This window comes from Pelmatolapia mariae, linkage group LG3_W, assembly GCF_036321145.2.
Source record: "Pelmatolapia mariae isolate MD_Pm_ZW linkage group LG3_W, Pm_UMD_F_2, whole genome shotgun sequence".
NCBI lineage: Eukaryota > Metazoa > Chordata > Actinopteri > Cichliformes > Cichlidae > Pelmatolapia > Pelmatolapia mariae.
The window spans coordinates 31,565,689-31,581,426 of NC_086229.1; the positions used below are offsets into that span (position 1 = coordinate 31,565,689).

Consider the following 15,738-nt stretch of genomic DNA (forward strand, 5'->3'; position numbering starts at 1 on the left):
ATATGCTTGTGTTTATGTGTTATATACATTGTAGTGCATGGCTTAATGTTTGATGTTGTAATGAAAATGCAATTATAGCAGAAATGTAATGTTTTATTTTTGTTTCTGTACCAGTTTTACAGTGCTTCTACAGTAAACATCTAAAACGTATCCGCTGACCCCTGGATGTTTATTGTGGACCTGTTAGCTATCTGCCAAGCTAGAAACCAGCTTCACACCCTAGTGAGGGCAGAATAGTAAAAAGGCACCGTCCCAACACGGCTACCTACCTACAGAAAAGTGGATCTGCGTGGAAACACAGTTTCTTCTGTTTCTTCTAAGCTACAATGGATAGTAACGACACGCTTGAGACGTGGTCAATATGCTCCAACACCTCACGTGCCAGTCAGTGCTCTTCTGCCATTGCAGCCAGAGCACGGGCAAAAGCAGAGGCTGCACGTGCTCAAGCACTATTTGCACAAAAAGAGGCAGATATGTTAAAAGCACAAGCATATATTGAGGAAGAACAACAAAAAGCAGCAGCTGAGGCTGCTAGGAAGAAAGCAGAGCTGCAAGCCAGTTTGCATACCTTGAGGCTTGATAGCGCGGCTGCAGCTGCCATTGCTGAAGAGAATGTTCTTGAAGCAGCTGTTGAGAACGAATTTGGGGAGTTAGATCGGGTTAGCCTGAAAAATGCATACGTTGAGCATAATCCAAATCCTGAACCTCACCAAAACTCAGAGCTACCAGAACTCATGCCAACTCTGATGCACCAACTACCAGTCGACAATGATGATCAGCAAATACGACTTGCCTGTACAAAGAACAACCAAATTGAGTCAAGATGCCACTCCCTATTACCCTCGTACTCAAAGCCCCTGCAGGACAGGCCCGTTCAAGCAAGAACATTCACACAGCTTAAATCCATCCAAGGATACCTACAGACACCAGACACAGTCACATGATATGAGACAATACAGCAGTAGCTACCAACCACCTCAGTCTCATACAGGTGCTGCCAGAACTGACGAACCCACTTCATCATCGACCTCAGACCTGGCCAAGTATCTAATACGGCGAGAGATGATAAGGTCTGGGCTGTTAAGGTTCGATGATCAGCCAGAAAATTATTGGGCCTGGAAGCAATCCTTCCACGGTTCTACAGAGGACTTAAAACTGACTTCAAGAGAAGAGCTTGATCTGCTATGTAAATGGCTGGGACCAAAGTCATCAGAGCATGCTAAGAGGATACGAGTGGTCCACATACACGACACAGCTGCAGGTGTAAGAATTGGCTCTGGTGGCTTCAAGCTCCAAGAGAATGTCTCCCAGCTCTCTCAGCTTTTGATTTTCTCGATTTGAGATTCTTGGAAAATCATCCAGTTTCTTTAGGAGAGCCTCCTCAATTGCTTCTGGCTATCCATAGCAGTCTTCCAACCTTTGCCATACCAATCATCCCAAAGTTGCCATACTCCCTGCATGAAAAGTGGGTCTCTGTAGCATCTTGTTACAAAGAAAATCATCAAGCGTCTTACCCACGGTTCTCCTTCTTCGCAAAGTTTGTTTGTGATCAAGCCAAAACGCCTAATGATCCCAGCTTTGCCCCTCTTACAGGTGGTTGGAGGACATGGAAGCCAGAACACCCCTTCAAATCAAACATGAAAATACCAATTTCTGTCAAAAAGACAGAAATCTCCGCAAACTCTAAAAGCATGCAAGCCAGCCCCTCAGGGAAGAGGAGGGCTGAACCAGATGAACAATGCCCACTCCATAACAAACCACACCCCCTCAGAAACTGTCGTGGGTTTAGGAGCAAATCTTTGGATGCTTATCCAAAGCTTATCTTAAAGAGAATAATATTTGCTTCAAGTGCTGCGCTTCGTTCACTCATCTAACGAAGGACTGCCACAAAAACGTTCAGTGCAGAGAGTGCAGGAGTGAGAACCACCCTACTGCACTACACCCAGGGCCGGCCCCCTGGATATCAGAGACTCCTGTAACCGCAAGAGAGCAAGGCGGGGAGCAAGGAGAAGAAGCTCCTCTAGCTGTCACAGCAAACTGCACAGACATTTGTGGGACTACCGTCAGAGCAAAGTCGTGCTCCAATATCTGTCTTGTCAGAGTTTATCCAGCTGGCCAGAGGGAGAAAGCTTTTAAGGCGTACATTGTTCTCGACGAGCAAAGCAGTAAGTCTTTGGCAAGAACAGAGTTTTTTTAGCTCTTTAGGGTTACAGAGGGCACGGCAGCAAAAACCTTGAAGACCTGCTCAGGAGTTATGGAAACAACAGGGCGCCGAGCTAACAATTTCATCATGTAGTCATTAGATGGTAAAACTCACATTCCACTCCCCACCTTAATCGAATGTGACATGCTTCCTGATAAGTCTGAAATTCCCACACCTGAGCTCGACAGACATTATCCACATTTCAAGCGGGTTGTGGATAAAATCCTGGCTATAGATCCATCAGCAAGCATGCTGATCTTGCTCGGTCGAGATGTACCACAGGCACACAAGGTTCGAGAGCGATGCAATGGGCCCCACGATGCCCCCTACGCCCAGCGTCTCGACTTGGGATGGGTGATTGTTGGAGAGGTTTGTCTCGGAAGAGCTCACAAACCAGAGTTTGTAAACGTCTATCAGTGCAACGTGCTGTGTAACGGTCGTACATCTCTGTTCGACCCTTGCACTAACAGTCTCCACATCAAAGAGAAACTTGACACTCCAGAGCAGCAGCGTCAGTTTCTAGGAGCTAATGCATCCAAAATCCTGTTTGATGGGAAAGATGGCCTTGGTGAAGGAGTCTTCCAGCAAACACCACACGACATCAAACCTGCGATGTCTGTGGAAGACAAACTCTTTCTGGAAATAATGGACAACGAGGTCTACATAGTCAACCCGAATAGTTGGGTGTCACCACTACCCTTCAGGCAACCAAGGCGCAAACTCCCTAACAACCGAGCCCAAGCAGTCAAGCGTCTTTTGACATTACGGCACATGCTGGAGAAGAAGCCAGACATGAAAGAACACGATTGCCTTCATGCAGAAGATCTTTGAGGTAGGTCATGCTGAACCAGTACCACCACCCACTGATGAACAAGAGTGCTGGTAATGGCAATCTTTGGAGTGTATCATTCGCGAAAACCAGGTCAGGTACGGGCAGTGTTCGACTCCAGCGCTAAGCAGGATGGTGTCTCACTGAATGACATCCTGCTGAGTGGCCCTGACTTGAATAATTCACTTTTAGGAGTCCTCATCTGCTTCCGCAAGGAACCTGTAGCGGTGGCAACAGACATAGAACAGATGTTCTATTGCTTCAAAGTCTGCCATGATCACTCCACCCTCACCACCCTGACTACCCTGACCCAACCTGACTGCAACCTTCAGTCGTGTGTGTTTGTGTGTGTGTGTGTTTCAGAGGTGAGGAGGTTCACTTGAGGAGACATAGAGTTCCTGACCAGACTGGCTCCTGCCCTTCAGCTCACCTGTCTGCACCTCCACCCTGACTCAGCTCCACCTGCTTCGTTCTGATTTGATCTGTTCTACGTGTTCATACAAATAAAACAGCACTTAAAGCAAATATTATACAAATAAAAAGGTTTGACCTCCGCTGTGTGACACGTGTACCTGAACAGGTGTGCTGTGTGACGCGTGTACCTGAACAGGTGTGCTGTTCAGGTACTGTCATCATCCTGTATCGATTCGATCAATGATTTGATTCGATTCAATTTGATTTTAATTGGGGAAATTTTGCCTCAGTCAGAAATATAATTCTGATCATGTATCAATACATTTCCATATTTTAACATCTATAAAAAGAAAGCTGACACTTGCGAGACATTATCAAAAGTGTGAGCATCACAGCAGATGCCTTTGTGTCAAAGTAACTGAGGATAAAACAGAAAAACATGAAGGAGATTTTCATGGCCTGGGATGGCAGCGTAATAATAATAAGTAGGTCAAAGGTCAAAATGAGTACAGTTAAGTTAAAATTAATAGGTCAAAGGTCAGGTTAGTGCGTATGTGTGTGTCTGCAGCTGTTCTTTGTGTTGTTGCTGGATCGTTGCCTCGCGGGGAAAGTTGCGTGTGTATTGAACATGCAGACTAACACGGACTGCAGCTGTCAGCAGCCACACACACTTTATATTCTAAAAATCAAATCACAGTGAAACATGTTCACTGACAGCTCAGCTTCAGCATCTTCTTCATGCTGTGACTGCAGCCGTTCAACTCTGTTTATCTTTAACCCAAATCATCACAACATGGAAATATAATCATCAAAATGATGTAACTGGAAGGATGCAGCAGTCTGTGCTCCACCTTTCTCCTCCACACCTGCAGGTGGAGAACATGGATGCATGAATCTCTACAGAGTTCTTTGAATATTGTCCGTCTTATCAGTTTTCAGTGAACAAAAATCCTCACAGAGCCAAAATAAGCAGTTTGTATCCAACATAACTCAGCTGGACTCTGATGCTCCGTATAACAGCCACACATGAGTCTGGATTCACTCAAAGCATTGAACAAACTTTATTGTAAATGAAGCTTTTGGACATTTATTCTCTGATATTTGCTCTTCAGCCCGAGTCTCCATCAGTGGGAACATTTCCTGATTCAACTTTTCTTCTGTTCAAATCAAACTCCATGAGAATCAAAGTGTGAATCAGAGTCCTGATGATCAGATTCTATAGAAACATGGAGACTGTAGAGGATTTACACTCAATATGTTCATTTGGTCCCTTCAAGAAAAATCAATCAGTTCATCCAATAAAATCAGTCGTTGATCGACTCAGTTTGATTGACAGGACAGATGATCAGAGGTGCAGAGTTTTTACCACCATAAAAAGGACCGGTACAGAAGAATGGGTGGAGTTTGTGAGCGAAGGAGCAGCCAGTAAAGGAGTAGATCAGAGCTGCAGCACCTACATCATAAAAGGAGACCAGACCCTCCTCATAATCTACAAACACCCCCACCTTCTCAGGACCAGGATGAAGACAGAGACGGACTGGAGGACCAGCACCAGCTTTGTAGTCACTTCCATTTCTCAGCACTACAGTCCAGAAACCATACTGGGGTCTCACTGTGACTTTTCCCTTCCTGTTGATCGACTCTGTGGCCACTCCTAAATCCCACTCAGTCTTTCCTTTAACCTTAACCTCAAAGTAAAACCTGCCTGAAGAGAAACTCTGCTCCCCTAAAACACAAACACACTGAGAAAATCTCTCTGGGTTGTCTGGAAGATTCTTCCCCACATCACCACAGTACACTTGTTTTCCATCATCAGACAGGATGAGATCAGGATGAGCTGTATCAGGATCCAGAGTCACATCCACCTCATACTGCTGGACCCTCTGCAGCTCAGCCTCAAACAGCTTCTTCTTCATGGGTTTCCAGACTGTCTCCTGCAGCTGAGCCACAGCTCTCCCCGCAGTCCCCTCATATGATTGTGGATGAACTCTGACCTCTGTCCAATCCTTGCTGGGTGGAGCAGCTTTCAGGGAGGAGAAGCTTTGGAGGAGGTGGAGATGGTCTTCAGAGCATGAGAGCTGCTCCACCTCAGAGCTTCTCTCCATCAGCTCAGAGATTTCCTGTTCCAGATCTTTGATGAGACCTTCAGCCTGTTTCTCTGTAGTTTCCTGTTTGTCTTCGATCTCCTTCATGAGCTCCTTCAGGCGTCTCTCAACAGACTCCATCAGAGCAGTGAAGACCTGAACACCTTCTGCTTTCTGTCTGTCTGCAGCATCTTTACTCATCTTCACCGACTCTGTGATCTCCTGAATCTTCAGTCGTCTCTTCTGGATCATCTGCTGAATCTCAGCCTCTGTCTTCTCCAGCTCTGCCTTCTTTCCTTCATATTCTTCTCTCAGAGGAACAAACTTGTGGTTCTTGTGGTCTAAAACAGGGCAGATCACACAGACACATGTCTGGTCGGTCTTACAGAACAGCTCCAGAAGTTTTTCGTGCTTCATGCACATCCTGTCTTCCAGGTTCTCCACAGCATCAATCAGCTGATGTCTTTTCAGACGTTTCACTGTCAGATGAGGCTCCAGGTGAGTCTGACAGTAGGAGGTCTGACACACCAGGCAGGACTTCAGGGCCTTCAGTCTGGTTCCAGTGCAGACGTCACAGGGAACTTCTCCTGGTTTGGCAGCTTGTTGCTCTGAGCTGCTGCTGCTGGCTTTCTGCTGAGCTTCACGTCTGAACTGAGCAACCATCTCAGAGATGAAGGTGTTGACCCTCAGCTGAGGTCTAGTGTAGAAAGTCTCTTTACACAAGGGACACTGAGAGATGACATTCATGTCCCAGTGCTGACTGATGCAGGTTTTGCAGAAGTTGTGTCCACATGATGTAGTGACTGGATCAGTGAACACATCCAGACAGATGGAGCACCGAAACTGCTCTTCAGATCGCAGATTGCTGGCAGCAGACATGTCTGCACTCTGAGGGAGAAAAAAAAAAGAAACACATTTGATTCAAAATTCACTTTAAAGTTCATTTTTAAAAAGAGAGAAACAAGCGTCAGTAGTCTGAGGAGCTTGGAAAGAAAAGCGTCTGAAGCTTCTTCAGTTCTCAGAGTAACTGGTGGAGACCCAGCAACACACTCAGACACAAACTGGTTCATCCCAAACACAAACTTAACATCGTCGTCTCTTCTGTACAGTGCAGCATCCAGATGAACAGAATCAACTTTTGGGGATGAAGATAAATACAGTCGTTAGAAAGATGTGAAATTGTTTCTCTGACTGTTTTACAGAAGGTCCAAGATTCATCCAGATCATTTGTATACTTGAATAAATCAGTTGGTTGGATATATTCCATCAATTACTGTGAAGTAAACTTCGACCTTGTTGGTGACTAAATACTTCTTATTGTAAGTCCAGATCAACGACCCATTAATATTAGACTCGATCTCTATGTTAGCAACCGCTGGTGTTCCCCGACTCACGTTAAGGTGAGGATGGCTGTGTGTAACAAACACATCGAACTGTTAGCAATAGGTCTTCGACCATACTATTCACGGCATGAGTTTTCCCTCGCCATTATCGTCATTGTTTACATCGCCCCTGATGCCAACGCAGCGCAGGCGTATGACGTCATCATATGAGGTGCCGTAAGGGACATTATTACTGAAATCCTCTCACACACACTACTGAAACGCTCTCACACACACTACTGAAACGCTCTCACACACACTACTGAAACCCTCTCACGCACACTACTGAAACGCTCTCACACACACTACTGAAATTTTACCTCTCACACACACTACTGAAATGCTCTCACACACACTACTGAAATGCTCTCACACACACTACTGAAATTTTACCTCTCACACACACTACTGAAATGCTCTCACACACACTACTGAAATTTTACCTCTCACACACACTACTGAAACGCTCTCACACACACTACTGAAATTTTACCTCTCACACACACTACTGAAACGCTCTCACACACACTACTGAAATGCTCTCACACACACTACTGAAAAACCAAGGCATTTCAGTTGAACAGGAAGGCGTTTCAGTTGAACAGGAAGGCGTTTCAGTTGAACAGGAAGGCACTTCAGTTAAACAGGAAGGCATTTCTGTTAAACAGGAAGGCGTTTCAGTTGAACAGGAAGGCGTTTCAGTTAAACAGGAAGGCATTTCTGTTAAACAGGAAGGCGTTTCAGTTGAACAGGAAGGCGTTTCAGTTAAACAGGAAGGCATTTCAGTTGAACAGGAAGGCATTTCAGTTGAACAGGAAGGCATTTCAGTTAAACAGGAAGGCGTTTCATTTGAACAGGAAGTTGTTTCTTGACAATGAAACTGAAGGAAAAAGTGGTAGATTTCAAACAAACCACTACACAGATGTCTACTCAGCAACCTGCTAGTAGCCTAAGTGAAGCAGCCTCATTACTTAACAATATATAAGCCTCAGCATAAGTCAAAATTTAGAATAGCAGACGGGCATTATCCTGGTTAATTTTTTTGGCATTATGTGCTTTTTGTCTTTTTTAGCAAAGAGAAAAATATCTTAAAATCATTAATAAAACCAGGGAGAGAAGGCTTAGCGTTCCTCCATTTAGCACAATGGATATGATATTTACTCAAAAGTATGATGATGACACCCAATGCTAGATGATCCATATAAAAAAAATTATGATGTAATTCAAATAATAATAATAATGCATTGGATTTATATAGCGCTTTTCAAGGCACCCAAAGCGCTTTACAATGCCATTATTCATTCACGCTCACATTCACACACTGTGGCACAAATAGTGGCACATCATTAATATTTAGGGAAATCCAATTTTTTTAAGTTGCACCATATGCATTGTGTGAAAAATATCATAGAAAAAAAGATGTTCTAGGGTTTCATTTTCATCAGTACAAAAAGAACATTGATCCACCTCAAAACCAAATCTCTTTTTTAGTAATTCTGCCACAGGATGAATTTTGTTTATTACTTTAAGTGTGTTTCTTCAACTTTAGGTAGAATAGGCTATTTCATAAATTCTTAGTATGCTTTATCCAGTATATGAAATAACTAAATTAGAACCATGCAATGTAACCATTCTGTTGTAACTATGAAATATTTTTGTCTTTGAAGAAACTACTAATAAATCTATTATTGCATTTTTATCAAACAGCTGACATTGCCCTAGCAATAAATTTGGGAGCACTGATGGGAACTTATTGTATATCATAACATTTTTAATCAAATGAAACAGAGGCAGAGGGACCAGTTCACAAAATTTGTTATATTCTCTTTGAGAACAGTTTAGACAATATTTTTCTGAGATGTTTCAATGTAATGGGTTTTATTCCTCCAAAAAAATTTGAAACTAACTGTGTTAGCCTTGTTAATGTTTTTAGAGGAGATATATAGAGACTGACAAGGATAAATCAATTTGGAGATGCCTTCAGCTTTAGATAGGATGTTTCTGCCAAAAATAGCGAGGTCTCTGGTTAACCACTGGCTGAGTGATTTCTTCATCTCCATGATACAGTTACAAATATCAGTGTCTTCTCTGCTAATTGTTTTTTTTAGATATTATCAGCCCTATATATTTAACTTTAGGTTCAACTCTAACCAAAGCTATTGAGGAGTCAGAGCTTGTATGAATCGGGAGTAGTTCACATTTTTTGATACTGAGAGATAAACGAGAAGCTTTAGAGAAAATTTAGTTTTCTCGACCACGTATTTCACTTTAAAAAAAATAGATGTATCATCTGCGAATTGACTTATTTTGAAGTCTTTATTAAAAATTGATATTCCTTGTATGTTGTTAGAAATTTTGATAAAAAGTGTTAACAACTGAGTTGCCAATATAAAAAGCTTAGGGGAAACAAGACATACTTGCCGAATTCCCTCTTGTACCTTGAATCCATTCCTTGATTCAAGGAAGCTAAAATATTGTTAAGTAATGCGGCTGCTTCACCGGGTTAGGGGTACCAAAGTTTCGTTTGGTACCCCTAACCCGGTACCAAACGAAACTTGTGATTTGTTTGGTACCGGGTCGCAAGAGTTGAGGCTTGAGTTTGAAATTTGTTGTTTTCAGGGTATTTATTGTTTTGTTTTGTTTTTTATATCATTTATATTGTTAACTCGGTTTCCTTGGGTCTTTTCCCGTGTGTTATAATTAAATCTTGTTTTTTTGGAAGCGGTACTGGTTTTATTTTATTGTATTTATCCAAGACAACTTAAAGGCCGGTCCGTGAAATTATTGTCGGCCATAAATGGTACGTGGCGCAAAAAAGGTTGGGGACCGCTGTACTAGCAGGTTGTTGAGTAGACATCCTTGTAGTGTTTTGCAATATACCACTTTTTCCATCAGTTTCCGTGTCAGGAAACAACTTCCTGTTCAGCGGAAATGCCTCTGGTTTCAGTGGAGTGCGTGAGAGCGTTTCAGTAGTGTGTGTGAGAGCGTTTCAGTTGTGTGTGTGAGAGCGTTTCAGTTGTGTGTGTGAGAGCTAAAATTTCAGTAGTGTGTGTAAGAGCATTTCAGTAGTGTGTGTGAGAGGTAAAATTTCAGTAGTGTGTGTGAGAGCGTTTCAGTAGTGTGTTTGAGAGCGTTTCAGTAGTGTGTGTGAGAGCGTTTCAGTCGTGTGTGTGAGAGCTAAAATTTCAGTAGAGTGTGTGAGAGCGTTTCAGTAGTGTGTTTGAGAGCGTTTCAGTAGTGTGTGAGAGAGCATTTCAGTAGTGTGTGTGAGAGGTAAAATTTCAGTAGTGTGTGTGAGAGTGTTTCAGTAGTGTGTGTGAGAGCGTTTCAGTAGTGTGTGTGAGAGGTAAAATTTCAGTAGTGTGTGTGAGAGCGTTTCAGTAGTGTGTGTGAGAGCGTTTCAGTAATAATGTCCCTTACGGCACCTCATATCATCAGCTCTGCGACAGCGGACCTACTAAATCGTAGTCCCTCTGTGTTTGTGGCTATAACGGGCGATTTTAACCACATGAACCTCTCCACTGTTCTACCTAAATTCAAGCAGTATGTGGACTACAAAACAAGAGACAATAAAACACTGGACCTATTTTATGCCAATGCCACTGAGGGCCCTCTCCCTTCTCTGGGCAGGGCTGATCACAACCTGGTCTACCTCTAGCCCCTTTACAGACCTGCCGTTCAGAGACAACCTGCAGCCACAAAAATGGTTACACGGACAAGGGAGTCGGAAGAGACTCTGCAGGGATGCTTTGAGTCAACTGACTGGGATGTTCATTGTGATTCCAATCAGGACAATATTGACAATCTGACAGGCTGTGTAACAGATTATATCAACTTCTGTGTGGACACTGTGGTCCCCCCAAAAAACATTCTGTGCTTCCCCAACAATAAACCTTGGGTTACCAAAGACATCAAAGCAACCTTAAACAAGAAAAAAAGAGCTTTCAGAAATGGTGACAGAGATCAGCTGAAACTGGAGCAGAAGGAGCTGAAAGCCAAGATTGCAGAGGGTAAAGAGTCCTACAGACAGAGGCTGGAAAACAAACTGCAGGAAAACAACACCAGGAAGCTGTGGAATGGAATGTGGGCTATCACTGGCCTGAGACAAAAGAGAGGTGTTGGGATGGATGGGGACGTCAAAAGTGCTAACAACCTTAATCTGCACTTCAATAGGTTTGACTGCCCTGCGTCTCCTGTCTTCACACCCAGCTCTTCCTATCTTCTCCTTTCACCTCCCCCCTCTCCTGCCCCCTCAGCCTGTCTCACCCTGTCCCTCTCAGCAGATGACATCAAAAAAGAATTAGGCAGACTCCACTCCAGCAAAGCTTCTGGCCCTGACGGTGTCAATCCCAGGGCCCTCAGGTGCTGTGCTTCCCAGCTGTCTGGAGTTCTACAATGGATCTTCAACATGAGCCTGGAAATGCAGAGAGTCCCATCACTCAGGAAGACATCCTGCCTGGTTCCTGTCCTTAAAAAGATCAACCCGTCGACCCTCGGTGACTACAGGCCAGTGGCTCTGACCTCACATGTCATGAAGACGCTGGAGAGACTCATCCTGAAACATCTGCGTCTGCTGGTGGAGCCTTGACTGGACCCCCTGCAGTTTGCTTATCAACCTCGTATCGGTGTGGAGAATGCCATCATCTACCTGCTGGACCAGGCATATTCTCATCTGGACATTGTTAGGAGCACTGTGAGGGTCATGTTCTTTGACTTCTCCAGTGCTTTTAACACAATCAGACCATCACTGCTGGGGAATAAGCTCACGGAAATGCAGGTGGACGCCCCACTGGCTGGTTGGATTACGGACTATTTAACAAGTCGACCACAGCATGTCCCACTGAAGAGCTGCCGCACAGATACTGTAACATCCTGAGCAGCACGGGGGCACCGCAGGGGACAGTCCTATCACCCTTCCTCTTCACTCTCTACACATCTCACTTCAGGTACAAGTCTCAGTCTTGTCATCTGCAGAAATTCTCTGATGACTCTGCCATTGTGGGCTGTATCAGGGATGGACAGGAGGAGGAGTACAGGAGTGCGGTGGACAGCTTTGTCAAGTGGTGTGAGCTAAACCACCTACAACTTAACATCATTAAGACAAAGGAACTGATTATAGACTTTAGGAAGCAGGCTCCTCCTCCTACCCCTGTCACCATCAGAGGGGCTGATGTGGAGATAGTTGACGACTACCGATACCTGGGGGTACACTTGGACTGTAAACTGGACTGGACTAAGAACACCAGTGCTATCTATAAAGAGAGGTGACTCAGGTCCTTCAATGTTGGTAGGAAAATGCTGACCATGTTGTATCACTCGGTGTTGGAGAGCATCGTGTTCTTTGCAGCTGTGTGCTGGGGAAGTGGGGTGAAGACAGCTGATGCCAACAGGCTGAACAAACTGATTAGAAAGGCTGGTTCTGTCCTGGGTATCAGACTTGAGAACCTGGAGGAGGTGTCTGAAAGGAGAATGCTACAAAAGCTTGTTCCTGTCATGGACAACCCCTCCCACCCCATGCACGCCTCCATGATGGGCCATCGGAGCAAACGCAGCAAAAGACTCATTGCCCTGAAATGCGGAACTGACCGCCACAGTAAATCCTTTGTACCGGTGGCTATAAGACTGTTTAAATCTTCCTCAATCTGTAGGTGATTTTCCTGAGACGATTACCAATGTTATTCTGTTCCGTTCCAGACCGTGCAATATTACCGAAGAGTACCTTATTGAATATTTGTTTCATCCCCCCATCATACGCTGCTACTCCCTTTATTCTATTGCACAATACTTTGTCACTTTCTAGAATCGCCTGCACTGATAGTTATTTATTCACCAGGATATAGTTATGTATATTACTTCGTTAGAGTTATCCGATACTATGTCTTGCACTATCCTACTGTATATTACTGTACACTACTATTCTTATTGTATATATTATATATCTTATATCTTATTCATCTGTTCCTCTGTCTCTCCTGCTGCTTTGAGCATGTACATGACAAAAGAATTTCCTTCAGGATAAATAAAGTTATTCTTATTCTTATTCTCATATTAAACAGTGGCTGTTCCAATAGAACTGACAGTGAGGAGGACATTGAATCACAAACTTCAGCAATGTGTTATTAACTGTTTGATCCAGTATATTAATGGCATTTATGAGAACATGTTTATTCAGTGGTGTCTGTATATTTGGTCCATTTGTGCGTCATTAAAAACTGTCCTGTTTTCTCTCACAGATACTGGAACATCACAGCTCCTCACAAACTCAGGATATGGAAGAAGATGAACTTTTCCAGTCACTCACTGGGATACATCATTCATTATATTCTGGATCCTCAGAAAACATTGATTTATTTTTGTATTTCATATATTTGTTTGTCCAGATCAAAGATTTATGTTAGTAGAGAAGAAGCCACCATGATGAAGCCTGTGTGTGAAAATGAGATCAGTGAATTTTGTTGATCAAAATACATTTAAGGAGGAATTCTGTCCTCCAGTTTGTTTCAATAAGCTTTGGGATTAAACACCATCATCTATGTTTGTGTCTGATGACATGTTTGATCCAGTTCAGCTTGAATATCACAGCTGATGTGTGAACTCTGACATATTTAAAGCCTCGATTATCAGGATGATTCAAACACGTCTGTTTAAATAATGAGATTTATGTTTCCACACAAAGTTATAAAGTGCATCATCGACTGTTTTCTGAATGATTCAGGAACATCTGTGACTCTTACAGGATACACTAAGTCAGATTATCTCTCTTTGTAAAATGTGTGAATGACTTTTTGAAGTACTGACCAAAATCTGCTGGTTTACAGTATCAAAGGCTTTATATCAATAAAGAATAAATAGGTCTTTTTAGGGCTGCACGATTAATCGTTAGAAAATCGCGATCTTGATTCATACTTATGTGCGATCTCATTTCCAAATGATGAGTTTTTTTTTTTTAAAAAAGAAAAGACGACGACGATTGTACCGCATTTTGATCCGGGACGTAATCTGCATGAAAACAAGCGCTCACTCTTCCTGCTCAACAAATGACAAGGGCTGAGCCTTATACCACGTGATACAGAAGCTGTGCCGTGATGCTCAGGCAGGGAAAAACAACGGAGAACACGTCAGGGATGACAAGAAAGTGACAGGAAAAAATCCGTCCCGGTCAACCACCCAAACATCAATAACGGGAACCTTATACAGCGCTTCCCTATACACGTCGAACTCCCGCAGAAATTACGGAGGCTATTACTCATCATCTGACCAAAGATATATCAACACTGTGCAAAACGAGGGATTTAGGAAAATGATCAACACCCTAGACAAACGCTGCACAGTGCCGTCCCGCAACTATTTTTCTATTGTTGCACTACCTGCTCTATACACGCAGTGTCGAGCAACGGTGGAGACGGAATTTCAAGCAGTACAACATTTTGCGGCAACCACAAAATGTGAGGCATTTATTGTTTTTATGTTTATTTATTGTTTTTATGTTCAGTTTCAACTGTTACGAAGTTGATGTGCAGTTAATAAGTGCAATAAATATTTATATTGGAAAAGAAAATCGTGAAAGAATCGTGATCTCAATTCTAAGCAAAAAAATCGCGATTCTCATTTTATGCAAAATCGTGCAGCCCTAGGTGTTTTCACGTCTGTAATCCTTATGATCCAGAATCAATCTAATAAGAACAGGAAGTGATGAATAAACAGTCATCAGAACAGGAAGTGATGAATAACCAGGAAGTGTGGAGTCAGTCTGAAGTCCAGAGCACAGACTGAGTCCACAGTCCTGAGTAGAGCCACAGTGAGACTGAAGCAGCAGCTCGATGTTCCTACAGTGGATCTGTGGTTACATGAGCAGATTTCTATGGATCCAGTGTGACTGTGATGAGTCAGCATGAAGTGAACAGAGTGAAGATTTGTGTAGAAACAGGAAGTGTGATCAGCTGCACTCACCACTGTTGCTGAGAGAAACCTGATGGACTCCAGTGAATCTTCTTTTAGAGACAAACAGGACTCGACTGCAGCTCTGCTGCTGCTCTCTCACACTTTCACTTCTGCAAAATGATGTTAAACTTCATGTTTTTCAGGTGTTGCTCCGCCTCTTCCTGCCTCTCCCTTTACAGCAATCAGCTGGTCTGTACTCAGTGACTGTGTGCAGCGGGTGGGAGGAGTGAGGAGTGGTGTGTGGGTAAAGTTCACACAGAAATGACGGCCTCAGGTGATCAGGAGAAACTCACCTGGATATCCTTTTTCCACAGCAGACTGAGAGCTTCAGGTGGACCCTGAAGGAGGTCTCAGACACAGGTGGTAAAAGTACACACAGTGTGTACTGAAGTAGAAGTACTACTGTTAAAAATACTCCAAGTACTAATTCAACTTCTTTACTCAAGTAAAAGTAAAAAAGTACTGGCTGTGAAATGTAAGAGAGTAAAAAGAGCTGATTGAAGAACATTTCTAACACATGTGTTTATACAAAGCTAACTGAACCATGTGCTACATCAACGTAATAATAAAATGATATCATTCACTTTATTTCTGTCTAAATTTGAATTCTAATAAATATTCCCAGCTTGAATTAGACAAGTTGAACATGAGCAGAGAAAAAGAAGGAAAATCCAAATATTCCTGTGTTCAGTTTTCTCCATTGTACAGACTGACTGTGCCTCTAAACAGGAACATGAGCAGGAAGAGGCTGAAGTGGATTCAGCAGGTGGAGGATGCCCAACATCAGCTGGAAAGATTTACTGTGACGTTTGTTTGCTGTTTTCGCCTCGTGCATGAGAACATCACCAAATACACTCGAGACAGTTTTTAATATTTTATTGTTCA

General features: G+C 43.1%; 1 protein-coding gene across 1 annotated transcript; it reads right to left on the reverse strand.

Annotated features, from left to right (window-relative positions):
* Positions 1–4,750: 4,750 nt before the first annotated feature.
* LOC134622029 (E3 ubiquitin-protein ligase TRIM21-like) lies at positions 4,751–14,960 on the reverse strand. Its single transcript, XM_063467982.1, has 2 exons — positions 14,863–14,960; positions 4,751–6,418 (listed from the first exon to the last, which is right to left on the reverse strand). The coding sequence occupies exon 2, from the start codon at positions 6,407–6,409 to the stop codon at positions 4,751–4,753; it is 1,659 nt and encodes a 552-aa protein (XP_063324052.1). The 5' UTR covers positions 6,410–6,418; positions 14,863–14,960.
* Between the last annotated feature and the right edge of the window lie 778 nt (positions 14,961–15,738).